The 22,500-nt window shown below is 43.4% G+C and overlaps 1 protein-coding gene across 1 annotated transcript in view; it reads left to right on the plus strand.

The window, feature by feature from the left end:
- slco5a1b (solute carrier organic anion transporter family member 5A1b) overlaps positions 1-22,500 on the plus strand; it is a 65,342-nt gene that overhangs the window by 26,468 nt on the left and 16,374 nt on the right. Inside the window, exons 11-12 of the mRNA XM_030773320.1 lie at positions 329-408; positions 5,064-5,128. Of these exons, the coding sequence (XP_030629180.1) occupies positions 329-408; positions 5,064-5,128 (145 nt within the window). The remainder of the gene's footprint in view (positions 1-328; positions 409-5,063; positions 5,129-22,500) is intronic.

Below are 22,500 nucleotides of genomic sequence, written 5' to 3' on the forward strand. Positions count from 1 at the left end.
ACATCAGCACTGCCTTAGTTTAAACACTGATGACATCAGTACTGCCTTAGTTTAAACACTGACATCAGCACTGCCTTAGTCTAAACTCCGACATCAGCACTGCCTTGGTTTAAATACCGACATCAGTACTGCCTTGGTTTAAACACTGATGACATCAGTACTGCCTTAGTCTAAACTCCGACATCAGTACTGCCTTGGTTTAAATACCGACATCAGTACTGCCTTAGTTTAAACACTGATGAGGTGATTTCTCAGATGTGTGTATAAACTGAGACCCTGACACTGACTCCGTGTCTGTGTGTGTGTGTGTGCGTGTGTGTGCGCGCAGTGTGGAGGGTCCAGCCGTCACTTTCAAGGTGAAGCCAAATGCTCAGAATGTGTCCACAGCTGATGTGGCCAAAGTAGCAGGTAAGGGGTTTACATTTACATTTACTACAATGTATATTAGTAGGTATGTGTATGTGTGTGTGTGTGTGTGTGTGTGTGTGTGTGTGTGTGTGTGTATGTGTGTGTGTGTGTGTGATCAAGAGGTTGTGATGTGTGTTTTGGACAGAGGTGTGAGTGAGGAGGTTGTGATGTGTGTTTTGGACAGAGGTGTGAGTGAGGAGGTTGTGATGTGTGTTTTGGACAGAGGTGTGAGTGAGGAGGTTGTGATGTGTGTTTTGGGACAGAGGTGTGAGTGAGGAGGTTGTGATGTGTGTTTTGGACAGAGGTGTGAGTGAGGAGGTTGTGATGTGTGTTTTGGACAGAGGTGTGAGTGAGGAGGTTGTGATGTGTGTTTTGGACAGAGGTGTGAGTGAGGAGGTTGTGATGTGTGTTTTGGACAGAGGTGTTGGTAGGGATGCTGGGAATATTTTGACACAGTAGGGACCACTGTCATGTGCTGTCCAGAGAGCTTTAGATGAAGACATTCCTGGATTTGCAGATGTCTTTTAATTTGGGAATGTTTTCTCAATATGTGTATTTTTTAGGATTGTGGAGGCTTTTGGATTTGAGATTGTTTTTGGATTTTGGAATATTTCTCAATTTATGAACCTTTTTGGATGGGGAGCACTTTGAGATGGTTGTTCGGATTATGACTGTTTTTTTGATTCGAGGAATGGTTGGGAATGTTTTCTGGATTAAAGGGCCTATTTGGTGCCGTGATTCTCCTGCGGGATTTCTTTAGCCTCGTGTGGAATAATCCACGCAGAATACACACGTGTGAGCGGAAATGCTCTGTGATCGTGTTTGCACAACCGAGTGGAATCAGTGAAACTTTTGGATGGACTTTAAGTTTATTTTTGCAGTTTCATGTTCATTCTGTTTTTCAAATAAATTCAACAAGAGGAAGAACAATAATGCATTATTATTTTCATTATAACACGCATCAGACAAATGCACCCGATTCCCAGTGAAGTGGATAAAAGTAGGAACGTTTAATGGAACATAGGAAACAAAGGAACAAAACTACAACTTACCACTACAATCCAGGTCTCACTCACACTGTATCTGTGCTTAACGGTGTTGTTTCTGCCCACTCTGGTTTCAGTCCTGTATCTGTGTTTAACGGTGCTGGATTTACCCACTCTGGTTTCAGTCCTGTATCTGTGTTTAACGGTGCTGGATTTACCCACTCCGGTTTCAGTCCTGTATCTGTGCTTAACAGTGTTGTTTCTACCCACTCTGGTTTCAGTCCTGTATCTGTGTTTAACGGTGCTGGCTTTACCCACTCTGGTTTCAGTCCTGTATCTGTGTTTAACGGTGCTGGATTTACCCACTCTGGTTTCAGTCCTGTATCTGTGTTTAACGGTGTTGTTTCTACCCACTCTGGTTTCAGTCCTGTATCTGTGTTTAACGGTGCTGGATTTACCCACTCCGGTTTCAGTCCTGTATCTGTGTTTAACGGTGCTGGATTTACCCACTCTGGTTTCAGTCCTGTATCTGTGTTTAACGGTGTTGTTTCTACCCACTCTGGTTTCAGTCCTGTATCTGTGTTTAACGGTGCTGGATTTACCCACTCCGGTTTCAGTCCTGTATCTGTGCTTAACAGTGTTGTTTCTGCCCACTCTGGTTTCAGTCCTGTATCTGTGTTTAACGGTGCTGGCTTTACCCACTCTGGTTTCAGTCCTGTATCTGTGTTTAACGGTGCTGGATTTACCCACTCTGGTTTCAGTCCTGTATCTGTGTTTAACGGTGTTGTTTCTACCCACTCTGGTTTCAGTCCTGTATCTGTGTTTAACGGTGCTGGATTTACCCACTCCAGTTTCAGTCCTGTATCTGTGTTTAACGGTGCTGGATTTACCCACTCCAGTTTCAGTCCTGTATCTGTGTTTAACGGTGCTGGATTTACCCACTCTGGTTTCAGTCCTGTATCTGTGTTTAACGGTGCTGGATTTACCCACTCTGGTTTCAGTCCTGTATCTGTGTTTAACGGTGTTGTTTCTACCCACTCTGGTTTCAGTCCTGTATCTGTGTTTAACGGTGCTGGATTTACCCACTCTGGTTTCAGTCCTGTATCTGTGCTTAACGGTGTTGTTTCTACCCACTCTGGTTTCAGTCCTGTATCTGTGTTTAACGGTGCTGGATTTACCCACTCTGGTTTCAGTCCTGTATCTGTGTTTAACGGTGCTGGATTTACCCACTCCGGTTTCAGTCCTGTATCTGTGCCTAACGGTGTTGGGTCCAGGAGAATTAACTCGAACTCACTGCCCCGATACCCCTCCCATAAGGAGACTGTGGACCTCTGTGTAGAGTTGTGTGTAGAGTTGCGAGTACTTGTGTGTGTAGACTTCTTTATATTCTTGTGTGTAGAGTAGTGTGTTCTCGTCTGTGTAGAGTTGTGTGTAGACTTGTGTGTGCTCGTGTGTGTGCTCTTGTGTGTAGAGTTGTGAGTAATTGTGTGTGTAGAGTTCTGTGTCGAATTACAGACAGTGATGGTAATAATGTGGTGGATCTGGTGTGAATGACCTGCTGTGGGTCTTATCTGATGTTTCTATAGCAACCAGAGGATCTACAGTGACCTGTCAGGGTTCTCCCATTGGTGTCGGAGGTGCATCCATCTGTGAATGTATGAAATGACACAGTAGTTAAATGAGGGGAGGACAAGAGTATCAGTCGTTTGTGATGAAAAGTGTTTAAAAGTCTGTGACAGTGATGACTGTGCATGCCAGATAACTGTGCAGATTAAACAAACTGGACTCTCCAGCATAAACTCTGTGTGAAATATGGAGTGAATTCTGCACTGAGTCACTTTTCAGCTGTGCAGCTCTAGACAGAGTCAGAGCAGGTTTAATCAGATGATATACGGTGGGACATGAACATGTCACTGGGTCAAACCCACATTAAATAAAATGTATGTTCATATTACATGGTGTGTGTGTGTGTGTGTGTGTGTGTGTGTGTGGGTAGGTGGGTGTGTGTGTGGGTGTGTGTGTGGGTGTGTATGAATGAAGTGAGTGAGGGAGAGAGAGAGAGAAATGAGAGAAAAGTGGAAAAATGTTTATCTTTTGTGTTGAACATTTGCTACAGACCTCGTCCCCTCACTTCCAAGCTGTAATGTCTGTCAGAGAGGCAGAGATCATAGTTCAGAATAGAGTCTGTGTGAGAGATGGAGAAAAACCAAACCTGTCAGCACTTTCAGCATGAACACGTCCCAACAGGGAGGTAGTGGAACAATGAGAGCACTAAAGAAAAACTCTCTCTCTCTCTCGCTCTCTCTCTCGCTCTCTCTCTCTCTCTCTCTCTCTCTGTCTCTCTCGCTCTCGCTCTCTCTCTCTCTCTCTCTGTCTCTCTCTCTCTCTCTCTCTCTCTCTGTCTTTCTCTCACCCTCTCCCTCTCTGCCCAGATGGCTGGGTTTTCTCTTAATCTAATCACCTCCTCTGTCACCATAATTCACATACAACACACACACACACACACTCTCTCTCCCCCTCTCACACGCGCACACACACACACACACACACACACACACACACACACAGGCATACACTGCAGGCAATAAGAGAAAACACACACATCATTTTGGACAGATTGAAGGCTGAAATCTTGCTATCAGAGATGAAATGAAGGCTGCGTGACTGGAGATCTAATTCAGGAGGGTTGAAAAATGAGGTTTCTATGCAGAAGGTCTGTCATAGTTTTACCAACTGGGGCTGCTGGTGATTCATATTGTCAGCACAGAACTGGTGAAACATCCACAGAGAAAGTCCGCCCTGAGTTATTATGCAAACATAAAACAGCAAATTACACACACACACACACACACCTACACACGCATGCGCACATACTTTACACTGACACATACATTTGCAAATAAACACTCAGTACATGTATTGTACTAATAGAAGCAATTATGCAATAAAACACACTTTACCTTCACAAACACAACACACACTCTATTTACCTTCACAAACACAACACACACTCCATTCACCCTCACAAACACAACACACACTCCACTACTCTTTCACTGACAGTATACATGTACCTTCTCTTCACATACCACAAAGCCCTTTACAGTTCACTTTAATGTTGTTTAAGCCAAAATGGCTCAGTTACAGTTCACTTTAATGTTGTTTAAGCCAAAATGGCTCAGTTACAGTTCACTTTAATGTTGTTTAAGCCAAAATGGCTCAGTTACAGTTCACTTTAATGTTGTTTGAGCCAAAATGGCTCAGTTACAGTTCACTTTAATGTTGTTTAAGCCAAAATGGCTCAGTTACAGTTCACTTTAATGTTGTTTGAGCCAAAATGGCTCAGTTACAGTTCACTTTAATGTTGTTTGAGCCAAAATGGCTCAGTTACAGTTCACTTTAATGTTGTTTAAGCCAAAATGGCTCAGTGTTTATTGTGTCTCAGTGGAGAAGAACATTTTGTTGGATTCACTTGAGCTGTGTTGTGCTGTGTTGTGCTGTGTTGTGCTGTGTTGTGCTGTGTTGTGTTGTGTTGTCTTGTAAGTCATGTATTCTTAGTGCACACTGGCAATCACAGCTGATTCTCTCTCTCTCTCTCTCTCTCTCTCTCACTCTCCCTCTCACTCACTCTGTGTGTCTTTGTCTGTCTCTTCCTGCCTATCAAACCAGTTGAACAGAAGAAGCTGCTAGAAAAAGAGGCCAGAGTCACCATCCTGGAAGCAGGAGTGACTGAGGTAAGAAACATCTCAGTCTTTTTCACTCACTCTCTCATTCACACTCTTTCTCACTCACTCTCTCATTCCCACTCGTTTTCACTCACTCTTTCATTCTCAGTCTTTCTCACTCTCTCATTCTCACTCTTTCTCACTCACTCTCTCATTCACACTCTTTTTTCACTCACTCTCTCGTTCTCACTCGTTTTCTCTCATTCACACTCCCTTTCACTCTCACCTTCTATGTTCTCTGTATGGTCCTTTCCAACAGTCAGAACGTGGTTTAACCTGGGTTCAGCGTCTCTGAAGTCTGGTTGAACTTGGGCATGTAGAGCTCTGATTTGGAATGACCAGTAGTCAGATTTAAAGTCCAGAGAGTCTGGAGTATCACAGGGTTGACAGACTGGTCCATGGACACTGTCCTCCAGAGAGTCTGGAGTATCACAGGGTTGACAGACTGGTCCATGGACACTGTCCTCCAGAGAGTCTGGAGTATCACAGGGTTGACAGACTGGTCCATAGACACTGTCCTCCAGAGAGTCTGGAGTATCACAGGGTTGACAGACTGGTCCATGGACACTGTCCCCCAGAGAGTCTGGAGTATCACAGGGTTGACAGACTGGTCCATAGACACTGTCCCCCAGAGAGTCTGGAGTGTCACAGGGTTGACAGACTGGTCCATAGACACTGTCCTCCAGAGAGTCTGGAGTATCACAGGGTTGACAGACTGGTCCATAGACACTGTCCCCCAGAGAGTCTGGAGTATCACAGGGTTGACAGACTGGTCCATGGACACTGTCCTCCAGAGAGTCTGGAGTATCACAGGGTTGACAAACTGGTCCATGGACACTGTCCTCCAGAGAGTCTGGAATATCACAGGGTTGACAGACTGGTCCATAGACACTGTCCTCCAGAGAGTCTGGAGTATCACAGGGTTGACAGACTGGTCCATGGACACTGTCCTCCAGAGAGTCTGGAGTATCACAGGGTTGACAGACTGGTCCATGGACACTGTCCTCCAGAGAGTCTGGAGTATCACAGGGTTGACAGACTGGTCCATGGACACTGTCCTCTAGAGAGTGTGGGGGCATCACAGGGTTGACAGACTGGTCCATGGACACTGTCCTCTAGAGAGTGTGGGGGCATCACAGGGTTGACAGACTGGTCCATAGACACTGTCCTCCAGAGAGTGTGGGGGCATCACAGGGTCGATAGACTGGTCCATGGACACTGTTGAATGAATACCAGCAGTCACACCGAGGGAAGTGAAGGAATCTTTGACAGGAGGGACTGGAGAGGCAGTGCTGCTAAAATCACTCAGGATCTCTCAGATCCACGAGAACCCACTCGGTCCAACGGATCTTACAACCCAAGATCCTGTTAACATGATTCATTTCCTTTATTACCATATGGACAGAGGCTCACTGTTGTCCAGAAATAAAAGAATATTAGCATGTGGCAACATGACATGGTTGTGACTGTGAATCTTCATAGAGGAGATGTCTAGACTGTCCGATTGCTTGAGTCGGGGGTTCCAGTGATTACTCAGATGAAAGTGGAGACACTGGATGCACCTGCCCTAGACTAGGCTCCAGCCGACATGTCGCCTGTCAACACACACACACACACACACACAGGGTGAATGATAGAGTCTCTTCACCATGGAGGGAAAACTCTCACCTAAACCACAGAACTTTAGAACAGCACCGTTCCATTCCAGTCTGTCAGACCACTTATCACTGTAGCGTGTCATTATCACTCTGCATCCAGTGGATGTCGCTGTTCTCTGTGAACTAGCCTGATACTGTTAGCAACAGTGTCATCCAGCAACGCAATACAACACACTTTGCAGTCATGAAGAAAAATGTTTAATTTTCTTTTAAGAGTCATTTTTTCTTCCCCAGTGTGTTCCTGATGATCAAAGATCATGATCAGTCCAAATGTTTTTCAGTTTGAAATGTGACAGTGACCCCCCTGGTCCAGTCTGTGTTTTTGCTGCTCTTGAACAAAACTGCACTTTAAAGAAATTATTTAGTAGCCATTGCTCCTGTATTTATTCTCTTTAACAGCTTTTTCACCCTTTAATTAGGATCAATATGATACGATATCACCTGGTTCTGTTTTAATTAGGATCGATATGATACGGTATCACCTGGTTCTGTTTTAATTAGGATCGATATGATACGGTATCACCTGGTTCTGTTTTAATTAGGATCGATATGATGCGGTATCACCTGGTTCTGTTTTAATTAGGATTGATATGATACGGTATCACCTGGTTCTGTTTTAATTAGGATCGATATGATACGATATCACCTGGTTCTGTTTTAATTAGGATCAATATGATACGGTATCACCTGGTTCTGTTTTAATTAGGATTGATATGATACGATATCACCTGGTTCTGTTTTAATTAGGATTGATATGATATGGTATCACCTGGTTCTGTTTTAATTAGGATCAATATGATACGGTATCACCTGGTTCTGTTTTAATTAGGATTGATATGATACGGTATCACCTGGTTCTGTTTTAATTAGGATCGATATGATACGATATCACCTGGTTCTGTTTTAATTAGGATCGATATGATGCAGTATCACCTGGCTCTGTTTTAATTAGGATCAATATGATACGATATCACCTGGTTCTGTTTTAATTAGGATCGATATGATATGGTATCACCTGGTTCTGTTTTAATTAGGAGCGATATGATACGGTATCACCTGGTTCTGTTTTAATTAGGATCGATATGATATGGTATCACCTGGCTCTGTTTTAATTAGGATCGATATGATATGATATTGCCCTGCGATGGACTGGTGACCTGTCCGGGGTGTTTCCCCGCCTTTTGCCCAGTGAATGCTGGGATAGGCTCCAGCACCCCCAGCAACAGTTACACAGTACAGTCAGTCCTCCACATTCGCGGGTTTAACTTTCGTGGATTCGATTATTCACGAGTTTGCCAACAATAATTAAATGGGAACTTTTTTGAAGTTTTGCGGCCTACTGCAGAAGATCGCAGACAACACTTTTAGACTAGAGAATGTAAATGTGATACACACCCCATAATTGTACTGTTTGTGTCCCCTCCAGGATGTTGCAGACTTTTTTTTTGTATTATTCTCGCTTTTTTCATTGAGACATAATTTGCTGCTATAACTTTAAGAGAAGTGGAGTTAGTGAGTTGTGTAGCGAGGTTCTTGTCGGTAGAGTAGAGACTTTGTGTAGAAGAAATAAAACTTAATAAGAGAAGAGAGTACAGAGAGAGATAAAATGATGGAGTGATGTGTGTTTTTATGCTGTTACAGGATAAACGAGGAAAATGTCTCACGCTAGGGCAGCCGTGGTCTAAAGGTTAGAGAACCAGGCTTGTGACTGGAGGGTTGCGGGTTTGATTCCCAGGCCCATGGCTGTGTGCCCTTGAGCAAGGCACTTAACCCTAATGCTCCCCGGGCGCAGAGGAATGCTGCCCACTGCTCCTGCGTCTGGTGTGTGTTCACTACTGGTGTGTTGGATGGGTTAAATGCAGAGGACAAATTTACTGCTCACTGTGTGTAATCACGGAGACTTTACTTTACTTGTTTCAGACACCGTTTTATTCCAGTGTGAAACAAAGAAAACTAAAAAAAGTTTAGTATGTCATAAATGCATAAAATATATGTATTACTAATCTTTTTCATCATTTACTACCATAAATATAGGATACAGCATTAAGAGTTAAGGTTTGGGGGGGGGGGGGGGGGGGGGGAGGTTAGAGATATTCACGGTTTTTCTACTTTTGTGGGGGTCCTGCACCCCTAACCCCTGCGAATGTGGAAGACCGACTGTAATGACACAGTAACACATAGTAACACAGTTAGAATTTATACAGTAACACATAGTAACACAGTTACATAGAATTTATACAGTAACACATAGTAACATAGTTACATAGAGTTTACACAGTAACACATAGTAACACAGTTACATAGAATTTACACAGTAACAGGTAGTTACACAGTTACATAGAATTTACACAGTAACACATAGTAACACAGTTACATAGAATTTACACAGTAACACATAGTAACACAGTTAAATAAAATTTACACAGTAGCACATAGTAACACAGTTAAATAAAATTTACACAGTAGCACATAGTAACACAGTTACATAGTAATGATACAGTAACACATAGTAACATAGTTACATAGAATTTACACAGTAACACAGAGTAACACAGTTACATAAAATTTACACAGTAACACATAGTAACACAGTTACATAGTAATGACACAGTAACAGTTAGTTACATGGTGCCTACTTTCATAGTAGTAATATGGCTACATAGTTACAGTTTCTCTCTTTCTCTTTCTCTGTCTCCTTCTCAGCCTGTCTGTCTTCTCACACTTTCTCTCTCTCTCTATCTCTCTCTCTCTCTGTCTCTCTCTCTCTCTCTCTCTCTCTCTCTCTCTGTCTCTCTCTCTGTCTCTCTCTAGTGAGAGAGAGATTGCTTTTTTGAGTCCGCTCATTATTGTATGCAGTGTTTTGGCAGTTAGACTGAAATGGGTTTATGTAACACTGTCAGAGCTATGTCAGCGCTGGCAATCTTGGATGTGTGTGTTCCTATGTCTGGTGTGTGAGTGTGTGTATGTGTGCTTGTGTGTGTGTGTGTGTGTGTGTGTGTGTGTGTGTGTGTGCTTGTGAGTGAGTGTGTGTGTGAGTGTGACTGAGTATGTGTATGTGAGTGTGTGTGTGTGTGTGTGCTCCCTGTTTAGCTGGGCTGCAGGACTCACTCTAGAATATGACCATCCAGACCAGTCTGAGTGCCTCACTGAAAATATGACCTCATGGAAAGAGAGACAGAGACAGAAAAATTAGGTTTCAACATGACAGAGAGAGAGAGGGAGACAGAGAGAGAGAGGGAGAGAGAGAGAAAGATAGAGGGAGACCGAGGGAGAGAGAGGTAGACAGAGAGAGAAAGAGGGAGACAGAGGGAGGGAGAGAGAGAGAGAGAGAGGGGGAGAGAAGTAAGCTCTTAACCTTTAAGACCTTTTGTTAGGTGAAATGAACTTTTTCACCATTTTTGCTTGATTCAGTTCCCTTCTTCTCTCTGACAGTCACATTTACTACAGGTCTGTACTACAGGTCTGTACTACAGGCCTTTACTACAGGTCTTTACTACAGGTCTGTACTACAGGTCTTTATTACAGGTCTTTATTACAGGTCTTTACTGCAAGTCTTTACTACAGGTCTGTACTGTAGGTCTTTACTGCAGGTCTTTACTACAGGTCTGTACTACAGGTCTGTACTACAGGTCTTTATTACAGGTCTGTACTACAGGTCTGTACTACAGGTCTTTATTACAGGTCTATACTACAGGTCTGTACTACAGGCGCTTACTACAGGTCTTTACTACAGGTCTGTACTACAGGTCTTTACTACAGGTCTTTACTACAGGTCTGTACTACAGGTCTGTACTACAGGTCTGTACTACAGGTCTTTACTGCAGGTCTTTACTACAGGTCTTTACTACAGGTCTGTACTACAGGTCTGTACTACAGGTCTTTACTGCAGGTCTTTACTGCAGGTCTTTACTACAGGTCTTTACTACAGGTCTGTACTACAGGTCTGTACTACAGGTCTGTACTACAGGTCTTTACTGCAGGTCTTTACTACAGGTCTTTACTACAGGTCTGTACTACAGGTCTGTACTACAGGTCTTTACTGCAGGTCTTTACTGCAGGTCTTGGGTAAAGGTTTGGTGGATATCACTGTGTGGAGTGCCGTCAGCAGCACTGGTGTTCATATACAACGTTTCTTTGGGTGGATGTTTCTCAGTGTGAAATGTCCTGGAGTTGATTACAGAGTTAATTGCAGAGTTATTTTACAGCTCTTTGTACCCACAGCATTCCATTATTTACATGATAACATTGTTAATGTTCAGGTGCATCATGGGGCTGTGTGTGTGTGTGTGTGTGTGTGTGTGTGTGAGATGTGATGTGATAACCGATAGCTGTTATCAGTGTCTGTTCCACTGTCACACTCTCGTAACACTACACACACACACACACACACACACACACACACACACACACACACACACACACTGTGCTGTGTCCAAACCTCAGAGGCTCAAGTTGTTCCGTTTGATATTAACAGTTCTGTGACTCTGAAAGACTCATTACATTAAAACAGTCACTCCCACAGTCAGACATTAAAACACTCCTACAGTCTGACATTAAAACAGTCACTCCTACAGTCAGACATTAAAACACTCCTACAGTCTGACATTAAAGCAGTCACTCCTACAGTCAGACATTAAAACACTCCTACAGTCTGACATTAAAACAGTCACTCCTACAGTCAGACATTAAAACACTCCTACAGTCTGACATTAAAACAGTCACTCCTACAGTCTGACATTAAAGCAGTCACTCCTACAGTCAGACATTAAAACAGTCACTCCTACAGTCAGACATTAAAGCAGTCACTCCTACAGTCAGACATTAAAGCAGTCACTCCTACAGTCAGACATTAACGCAGTCACTCCTACAGTCAGACATTAAAACACTCCTACAGTCAGACATTAAAACAGTCACTCCTACAGTCAGACATTAAAACAGTCACTCCCACAGTCTGACATTAAAACAGTCACTCCTACAGTCAGACATTAAAACAGTCACTCCTACAGTCAGACATTAAAACACTCCTATAGTCAGACATTAAAACAGTCACTCCTACAGTCAGACATTAACGCAGTCACTCCTACAGTCAGACATTAAAACAGTCACTCCTACAGTCAGACATTAAAGCAGTCACTCCTACAGTCAGACATTAAAGCAGTCACTCCTACAGTCAGACATTAAAGCAGTCACTCCTACAGTCAGACATTAAAACACTCCTACAGTCTGACATTAAAACAGTCACTCCCACAGTCAGACATTAAAACACTCCTACAGTCTGACATTAAAACACTCCTACAGTCAGACATTAAAGCAGTCACTCCTACAGTCAGACATTAAAACACTCCTACAGTCTGACATTAAAACAGTCACTCCTACAGTCTGACATTAAAGCAGTCACTCCTACAGTCAGACATTAAAGCAGTCACTCCTACAGTCAGACATTAAAGCAGTCACTCCTACAGTCAGACATTAACGCAGTCACTCCTACAGTCAGACATTAAAACACTCCTACAGTCAGACATTAAAACAGTCACTCCTACAGTCAGACATTAAAACACTCCTACAGTCAGACATTAAAATAGTCACTCCTACAGTCAGACATTAAAGCAGTCACTCCTACAGTCAGACATTAAAACACTCCTACAGTCAGACATTAAAACAGTCACTCCCACAGTCAGACATTAAAACAGTCACTCCTACAGTCTGACATTAAAACAGTCACTCCTACAGTCAGACATTAAAACAGTCACTCCTACAGTCAGACATTAAAACAGTCACTCCTACAGTCTGACATTAAAACACTCCTACAGTCAGACATTAAAACAGTCACTCCTACAGTCAGACATTAACGCAGTCACTCCTACAGTCAGACATTAACGCAGTCACTCCTACAGTCAGACATTAAAACACTCCTACAGTCAGACATTAAAACACTCCTACAGTAATACAGCTGGACTCATATAAGAGCAAAATAACCACAAACAGACATGTGTTGTTAAGTGATACATAACATTAGCACATTGGACATATTAGATAAACTAACTTCAATTCAATTCAGTTCAGTTCAATTCAATTAAATGTGTGTTTTATAGCATGCATATGTAAATGTGTCTGAAAAAACAGAGCAAAAAGAACCCAAACCTTTTTCATTTTAAGCACAAATACAGCATCAGCCAACCCTTAGCTTAAAACAAATGTAAATGTGAAAGTTAAAATGAATATTATTCAGCTATATTAGAAACATAAACAAACGTGTAGGTTTGGTCTTAACACAGAAACACACCGACACAGGCCATCAAAATATCCACATACCAGCAGCTGTGTTACTGGTACTTGCGGCTTTGTTACTGGTACTTGCGGCTGTGTTACAGGTGTTTGCGGCTGTGTTACTGGTGTTTGCGTCTGTGTTACTGGTGCTTGCGTCTGTGTTACAGGTGTTTGCGTCTGTGTTACTGGTGTTTGCGGCTGTGTTACTGGTGTTTGCGGCTGTGTTACTGGTGCTTGCGGCTGTGTTACTGGTGTTTGCGGCTGTGTTACTGGTGCTTGCGTCTGTGTTACTGGTGCTTGCGGCTGTGTTACTGGTGTTTGCGGCTGTGTTACTGGTACTTGCGGCTGTGTTACTGGTGTTTGCGTCTGTGTTACTGGTGTTTGTGGCTGTGTTACTGGTACTTGCGGCTGTGTTACTGGTGCTTGCGTCTGTGTTACTGGTGTTTGCGTCTGTGTTACTGGTGCTTGCGGCTGTGTTACTGGTGCTTGCGGCTGTGTTACTGGTGCTTGCGTCTGTGTTACTGGTGTTTGCGTCTGTGTTACTGGTGTTTGCGGCTGTGTTACTGGTACTTGCGGCTGTGTTACTGGTGTTTGCGTCTGTGTTACTGGTGCTTGCGGCTGTGTTACTGGTGCTTGCGGCTGTGTTACAGGTGTTTGCGTCTGTGTTACAGGTGCTTGCAGCTGTGTTACTGGTGCTTGCGGCTGTGTTACTGGTGCTTGCGTCTGTGTTACTGGTGTTTGCGGCTGTGTTACTGGTGCTTGCGGCTGTGTTACTGGTGCTTGCGTCTGTGTTACTGGTGTTTGCGTCTGTGTTACTGGTACTTGCGGCTGTGTTACTGGTGCTTGCGTCTGTGTTACTGGTGTTTGCGGCTGTGTTACTGGTGCTTGCGGCTGTGTTACAGGTGTTTGCGGCTGTGTTACTGGTGCTTGCGGCTGTGTTACTGGTGTTTGCGGCTGTGTTACTGGTACTTGCGGCTGTGTTACAGGTGTTTGCGTCTGTGTTACTGGTGCTTGCGTCTGTGTTACTGGTGCTTGCGGCTGTGTTACTGGTGCTTGCGTCTGTGTTACTGGTACTTGCGGCTGTGTTACTGGTGTTTGCGGCTGTGTTACTGGTACTTGCGGCTGTGTTACAGGTGTTTGCGGCTGTGTTACTGGTGCTTGCGGCTGTGTTACTGGTACTTGCGGCTGTGTTACAGGTGTTTGCGTCTGTGTTACTGGTGCTTGCGGCTGTGTTACTGGTGTTTGCGGCTTTGTTACTGGTACTTGCGTCTGTGTTACTGGTACTTGCGGCTGTGTTACAGGTGTTTGCGTCTGTGTTACTGGTGCTTGCGGCTGTGTTACTGGTACTTGCGGCTGTGTTACTGGTGTTTGCGGCTGTGTTACTGGTACTTGCGGCTGTGTTACTGGTGCTTGCGTCTGTGTTACTGGTGTTTGCGTCTGTGTTACTGGTGTTTGCGGCTGTGTTACTGGTGTTTGCGGCTGTGTTACTGGTGCTTGCGGCTGTGTTACTGGTGTTTGCGTCTGTGTTACTGGTGTTTGCGGCTGTGTTACTGGTACTTGCGGCTGTGTTACAGGTGTTTGCGTCTGTGTTACTGGTGCTTGCGGCTGTGTTACTGGTACTTGCGGCTTTGTTACTGGTACTTGCGTCTGTGTTACTGGTACTTGCGGCTGTGTTACAGGTGTTTGCGTCTGTGTTACTGGTGCTTGCGGCTGTGTTACTGGTACTTGCGGCTGTGTTACTGGTGTTTGCGGCTGTGTTACTGGTGCTTGCGGCTGTGTTACTGGTGCTTGCGTCTGTGTTACTGGTGTTTGCGGCTGTGTTACTGGTGCTTGCGGCTGTGTTACAGGTGTTTGCGGCTGTGTTACTGGTGCTTGCGTCTGTGTTACTGGTGCTTGCGGCTGTGTTACAGGTGTTTGCGTCTGTGTTACTGGTGCTTGCGGCTGTGTTACTGGTACTTGCGGCTTTGTTACTGGTACTTGCGTCTGTGTTACTGGTACTTGCGGCTGTGTTACAGGTGTTTGCGTCTGTGTTACTGGTGCTTGCGTCTGTGTTACTGGTACTTGCGGCTTTGTTACTGGTACTTGCGTCTGTGTTACAGGTGTTTGCGTCTGTGTTACTGGTGCTAGCAGTTTTGTTATCATGTAAACTGTGTCAGAACTCCTGTTGTGTCTTTGAGACAACAGCGTGTGAGTTTGTGTTTGTGACCTGTGTTAGAAGTTCTGTTGTATTTAGTTAGCTTTGTTTGTAAACTGTGTTTCTGTGTAAACAGTTACAATGGAGTTTTTTGTAACATGCTTTTGGCAGTTCTCGGTTCTCGGTTCTTACTGTAGTGGTTTGGTAATAGTTGTGTTAGTCGTGTGGTGGCGGTGGTACTACAGTGGAAGTAGGGGTGTTGATTGAGCTGCTGATTATATGTTGTGTGTGAAGTACATGTAAGTTTAACATGTCAGCTTTGGGGTCAGAGGTTAGAGGTCAGAGTCTGTTTGCTCTCCTGTAACTCCTCCAGCTGTCAGTGAGTGAAACAACAGCACAGTGATGGAGAGAGGGAGGGAGAGGAGAGAGAAAGAGAGAGGGGGAGAAATGGAGAGAGAGAGAGAAAGAGAGAGGGGGAGAAAGGGAGAGGGAGAGGAGAGGCAGAGAGATAGAAAGAGAGAGGGGGAGAAATGGAGAGAGAGAGAGAAAGAGAGAGGGGGAGAAAGGGAGAGGGAGAGGAGAGGCAGAGAGATAGAAAGAGAGAGGGGGAGAAATGGAGAGAGAGAGAGAAAGAGAGAGGGGGAAAAAGGGAGAGGGAGAGGAGAGGCAGAGAGATAGAAAGAGAGAGGGGGAGAAATGGAGAGAGAGAGAGAAAGAGAGAGGGGGAGAAAGGGAAAGGGAGAGAGAGAGAGAGGGAGAAATGGAGAGAGAGAGGAAGAGAGAGAGAGAGAGAAAGAGAGAGGGAGAGGAGAGGGAGAAATGGAGAGAGAGAGGAAGAGGAGAGGGAGAGAGTGAGGGAGAGGAAGAGGGGGAGGCAGACAGATGAAGTGAGGCCTTTTGCAGGATGTGTCATCTGCATTGGACAGGATCTCTTTCTGTCCCTTTACCCCTGTCTGTCTTTCTCTGAGTGTGCGCTGACCCTGGAGTCCATACTGTCTGAGGTTTGGACGCTGTGAGAGGGTAATGTGTATGTAGTATGAGGGCTGTTTTCTGTGGGGTTTTGAGAGGGTAATGTGTATGTAGTATGAGGGCTGTTTTCTGTGGGGTTATGAGAAGGTAATGTGTATGTAGTATGAGGGCTGTTTTCTGTGGGGTTTTGAGAAGATAATGTGTATGTAGTATGAGGGCTGTTTTCTGTGGGGTTTCTCTCTCTGAATCAGCCGCTGTTATTCAGCCTTCGTTCGTGCCCATGTTGTGTACAGTGAAATAAATTTTATGTTATTTGTAATATAACGAATGAACTTATACAAGGGTATTGTAAAGTATGGCGGGGAAATAAAATAATTTCAAATATAGGAAACAAACGGATTAAATATATTAATGGTTACGCAAAAGGAGGTGACGAAAAACAGATTTTGACAAATGAATACACCCGCCCAATTCATATTCAAAGGCTCGCCCGCGAGAGCAGGCATTCATCGTAGGCAACGTGTGGTGGCGTCGCCATGGCAACCGACTGGATGTGACATGAGCTCCCGATAGGGACACCGGGGGTGCGCGCGGGATATAAGGCAGACCTAAAGCCCTCATCGAGTAGCCATCAGGTCCCGACAAGTCTCTCTCTCTCTCTCTCCCCCTCAGACACACACACGTAGGCTACACACAAACGCAGATACAGAGCGAGAGTGTGTGATGCTCGGTGTTCGCTTTACCTTGGGGTCGGAATGGGGAAACGGACAGGCGGATTATGATCCTTTTCCGACAGAGGACACAGCTGCTTGCTTCAGCACGCTTCAGAAAGATAAGCGCGCCACAGCCCGGCTTCATGAAGCCGCAAGGACGGTTCCTGCGATCTCCGGTTCCGTTCCTTACGTGGGCAGCTGGGTTGCCCCACTATGGAGGAGAAGAGAGACAGGGAGTTGTCCTTCTAAAGGAAGCAGACTCCGATCTTAAAATGATTTAGGTAAACAGGCAGTTTGATACACTGTTTTCACTGACACGTATTTCGGGAGAATATGCTCTGTATGTGGTCTGATTCATTTTGAAATTATGTTGACAGCGCTCGTGTTCAGCTCTGTTTTGGCTGCCATTACCGTTTCAACATAGCATGACGTCTGTTTACTTTCTGAACGCTACGGAGGATATCGCGTCTTCACAGTTAACTGTCGTGGATGAACGAAGCGCATTTTGCAGGGGATTCCCCGTTTGAATCGGTGTCATATTACCGGGTTTCTGTGCGCGCGCATGTGTTTGTGTGTGTGTGCGTGTCTGTGCGTGTGTGTGAGCGCGCGCGCGTGTGTGTGTTGTGTGTGCGCGCATATGTGTGTGCGTGTGCGTGTGTGTGTGTCCGCGCGTGTGTGTGTGTTTGTGCGTGTGCATGCATGTGTGTGTGTGTGTGTGTGTGTGTGTGTCCGCGTGTGTGTGTGTGTTTGTGCGTGTGCGTGCATGTGTGTGTGTGTGTGTGTCCGCGTGTGTGTGTGTGTTTGTGCGTGTGCGTGCATGTGTGTGTATGTGTGTGTGTGTGTGTGTGGGGGGGGGGGGTCAATTTGTGTGGTTACTGAGAAGAGTTCGGTCTGTCTGATATACACATTCACAGACATTTAGAAATACAACCTCGCTGTTGTTGTCTGCCTGTTAACCTACAGGTTATAAACAGATTTTTGGCGTGTTGTAGTTAATGGCATGGTTTCAGTGAATCCATCTGTGAAAAATCATGTGTGTAGTGAAGAGAACCTTCAACTGAATATTAATAGTTAGATTAGGATTGTTTTATGCCACTGGGGTAACGTTAACAGTAGGATTAGGATTGTTTTATGCCACTGGGGTAATGTTAGCGGTGGGGACTGTTTTATGCCACTGGGGTAACGTTAGCGGTGGGATTAGGATTGTTTTATGCCACTGGGGTAACGTTAGCGGTGGGATTAGGATTGTTTTATGCCACTGGGGTAATGTTAACGGTGGGATTAGGATTGTTTTATGCCACTGGGGTAATGTTAGCGGTGGGATTAGGATTGTTTTATGCCACTGGGGTAACGTTAGCGGTGGGATTAGGATTGTTTTATGCCACTGGGGTAACGTTAACAGTAGGATTAGGATTGTTTTATGCCACTGCGGTAATGTTAGCGGTGGGGACTGTTTTATGCCACTGGGGTAACGTTAGCGGTGGGATTAGGATTGTTTTATGCCACTGGGGTAACGTTAGCGGTGGGATTAGGATTGTTTTATGCCACTGGGGTAACGTTAGCGGTGGGATTGGGATTGTTTTATGCCACTGGGGTAATGTTAGCGGTGGGATTAGGATTGTTTTATGCCACTGGGGTAATGTTAGCGGTGGGATTAGGACTGTTTTATGCCACTGGGGTAATGTTAGCGGTGGGATTAGGATTGTTTTATGCCACTGGGGTAAAAAGACTCAGTTAATACTGTTCACTCTGACATTTAAATTTAAAATTTAAACAATTTTAGAGTCAACGTGTCAAATATTGTCTAACACTGACCCATTTTCTATCAGTTACGGTTGAGTTTGATCTGTTTGTCCTGTAAAAGTATCACTGTATGTGTGTGTGTGTGTGTGTGTGTGTGTGTGTGGAGAACCAGTCTCTCACACACACACACACACACACACATTAATCATTGTGTATTTGTCACTGGGAGACAAAATAGTAAGACTCGGTCATCTGACCAGTGTCTGCCTTCGTTTGTTAAAACAAACAAACAAACAAACAAACACATGATTAATAGTCATACCCTTCATAATAATAGTGTGTTTTTCTGTGGTTCTGGCTGTGGAGTGTGGCCTGACCTTAAATCCCCCGACCCTGACCCTGACCCTTACCCTTAGTCTTCTCTCACAGCTTCTCACAGACACTCATCTTAAACGCTCACTCCCTTTGTTAAGATTCGGGGTTTTTTTTGCTGAATATCTGCCTCGTAGAATTGGCTCTAGTGTCTCGTGTTTGAAACATCATGTGAAAATAAAACTCATGGTTTTAGGCTGAACTTTCAGCGCAGATCTGGACTGTTCTGACCAGACCTGTGCAGACGGTAAAGCCTCGGCAATGTAACCGGGCAACGCCCCCGGGCCACGCCCCCGGCCACGCCCCCTCTCTGCCTGCCACACTATCCTTCTGCTCTAAAAATGACCCGAATCCCTCTCATTGGATGGAGTCTTCAAACAGAGAATTATGTTGTTAATATGAACTGAGGATCAGACAGCGAATTTTGTTGTTAATGTGAACTGAGGATCAGACAGTGAATTTTGTTGTTAATATGAACTGAGGATCAGACAGTGAATTATGTTGTTAATATGAACTGAGGATCAGACAGTGAATTTTGTTGTTAATATGAACTGAGGATCAGACAGTGAATTATGTTGTTAATATGAACTGAGGATCAGACAGTGAATTATGTTGTTAATATGAACTGAGGATCAGACAGTGAATTTTGTTGTTAATATGAACTGAGGATCAGACAGTGAATTATGTTGTTAATATGAACTGAGGATCAGACAGTGAATTATGTTGTTAATATGAACTGAGGATCAGACAGTGAATTATGTTGTTAATATGAACTGAGGATCAGACAGTGAATTTTGTTGTTAATGTGAACTGAGGATCAGACAGTGAATTATGTTGTTAATATGAACTGAGGATCAGACAGTGAATTATGTTGTTAATATGAACTGAGGATCAGACAGTGAATTTTGTTGTTAATGTGAACTGAGGATCAGACAGTGAATTATGTTGTTAATATGAACTGAGGATCAGACAGTGAATTATGTTGTTAATATGAACTGAGGATCAGACAGTGAATTTTGTTGTTAATATGAACTGAGGATCAGACAGTGAATTATGTTGTTAATATGAACTGAGGATCAGACAGTGAATTATGTTGTTAATGTGAACTGAGGATCAGACAGTGAATTATGTTGTTAATGTGAACTGAGGATCAGACAGTGAATTATGTTGTTAATATGAACTGAGGATCAGACAGTGAATTATGTTGTTAATATGAACTGAGGATCAGACAGTGAATTATGTTGTTAATATGAACTGAGGATCAGACAGTGAATTTTGTTGTTAATGTGAACTGAGGATCAGACAGTGAATTATGTTGTTAATATGAACTGAGGATCAGACAGTGAATTTTGTTGTTAATATGAACTGAGGATCAGACAGTGAATTTTGTTGTTAATGTGAACTGAGGATCAGACAGTGAATTATGTTGTTAATATGAACTGAGGATCAGACAGTGAATTATGTTGTTAATGTGAACTGAGGATCAGACAGTGAATTATGTTGTTAATGTGAACTGAGGATCAGACAGTGAATTATGTTGTTAATATGAACTGAGGATCAGACAGTGAATTATGTTGTTAATATGAACTGAGGATCAGACAGTGAATTTTGTTGTTAATATGAACTGAGGATCAGACAGTGAATTATGTTGTTAATATGAACTGAGGATCAGACAGTGAATTATGTTGTTAATATGAACTGAGGATCAGACAGTGAATTTTGTTGTTAATATGAACTGAGGATCAGACAGTGAATTTTGTTGTTAATGTGAACTGAGGATCAGACAGTGAATTATGTTGTTAATATGAACTGAGGATCAGACAGTGAATTATGTTGTTAATATGAACTGAGGATCAGACAGTGAATTTTGTTGTTAATATGAACTGAGGATCAGACAGTGAATTATGTTGTTAATATGAACTGAGGATCAGACAGTGAATTTTGTTGTTAATATGAACTGAGGATCAGACAGTGAATTTTGTTGTTAATATGAACTGAGGATCAGACAGTGAATTATGTTGTTAATATGAACTGAGGATCAGACAGTGAATTATGTTGTTAATATGAACTGAGGATCAGACAGTGAATTTTGTTGTTAATATGAACTGAGGATCAGACAGTGAATTATGTTGTTAATATGAACTGAGGATCAGACAGTGAATTATGTTGTTAATGTGAACTGAGGATCAGACAGTGAATTATGTTGTTAATGTGAACTGAGGATCAGACAGTGAATTATGTTGTTAATATGAACTGAGGATCAGACAGTGAATTATGTTGTTAATATGAACTGAGGATCAGACAGTGAATTTTGTTGTTAATATGAACTGAGGATCAGACAGTGAATTATGTTGTTAATATGAACTGAGGATCAGACAGTGAATTATGTTGTTAATATGAACTGAGGATCAGACAGTGAATTTTGTTGTTAATATGAACTGAGGATCAGACAGTGAATTTTGTTGTTAATGTGAACTGAGGATCAGACAGTGAATTATGTTGTTAATATGAACTGAGGATCAGACAGTGAATTATGTTGTTAATATGAACTGAGGATCAGACAGTGAATTTTGTTGTTAATATGAACTGAGGATCAGACAGTGAATTATGTTGTTAATATGAACTGAGGATCAGACAGTGAATTTTGTTGTTAATATGAACTGAGGATCAGACAGAGAATTATGTTGTTAATATGAACTGAGGATCAGACAGAGAATTCTGTTGTTAATATGAACTGAGGATCAGACAGAGAATTTTGTTGTTAATATGAACTGAGGATCAGACAGAGAATTCTGTTGTTAATATGAACTGAGGATCAGACAGAGATGATCAGGGTCAGGGTTAGGGTCAGGGACTGTTAGTACATCGTTGGGAGAGGTGGAGCTGTGTCCACAGGGTCGTGGGTTTGGAGCCCAAACCTTTTCATGTGCAGAACCCCGAGGTGTCAGAACAGGCCCAGATTCTGAATGGTCAGACAGACAAACAGCGTAGATCATCTGGCCGAATGATTGTCCTGTCTGCTTCTCGTGAGCCACCGTACCTGTATGTGTGTTTGTGACCAGGCCAGTTAGCGTGCACGAGTTCTGTCATGCAAGTAGACTCACTCAATCTCAGCTTTGCACACCCAGTTTCTGTACTTCTGATAAAACCAGTGGTTCCAAGTCAGTGTCATCATTGACTCACACACACAGACGAACCAGTTTACACTCACACTACACATTCCCACTGTGAAAAGAAACTTTGAAAATGCCAGTGGTCCTGTGGGTGTATTGGAATCGTTCAGCTCTTAGGAGCTTTGTAAAGTCCGTGATAGTGATATTCTGTATCCCATAGACCTTGGATCATAAACACTGATCTCAGATCACTTTCTGAAGGTTTTTGTAAGTGCGTATGAGTTTATCTTAATAAAAGTAAAGATGGTCGTGTCACGGTTACCATCGGAGAGTCCGTGCAGGTAGACTTCCCGAAGTCAAGGGCTTTGTATAACACAGGTAATCTTAAAATCTTAATCCGAAATTTCATCTG

This window comes from Chanos chanos, chromosome 5 (assembly GCF_902362185.1).
Source record: "Chanos chanos chromosome 5, fChaCha1.1, whole genome shotgun sequence".
Taxonomy (NCBI): domain Eukaryota; kingdom Metazoa; phylum Chordata; class Actinopteri; order Gonorynchiformes; family Chanidae; genus Chanos; species Chanos chanos.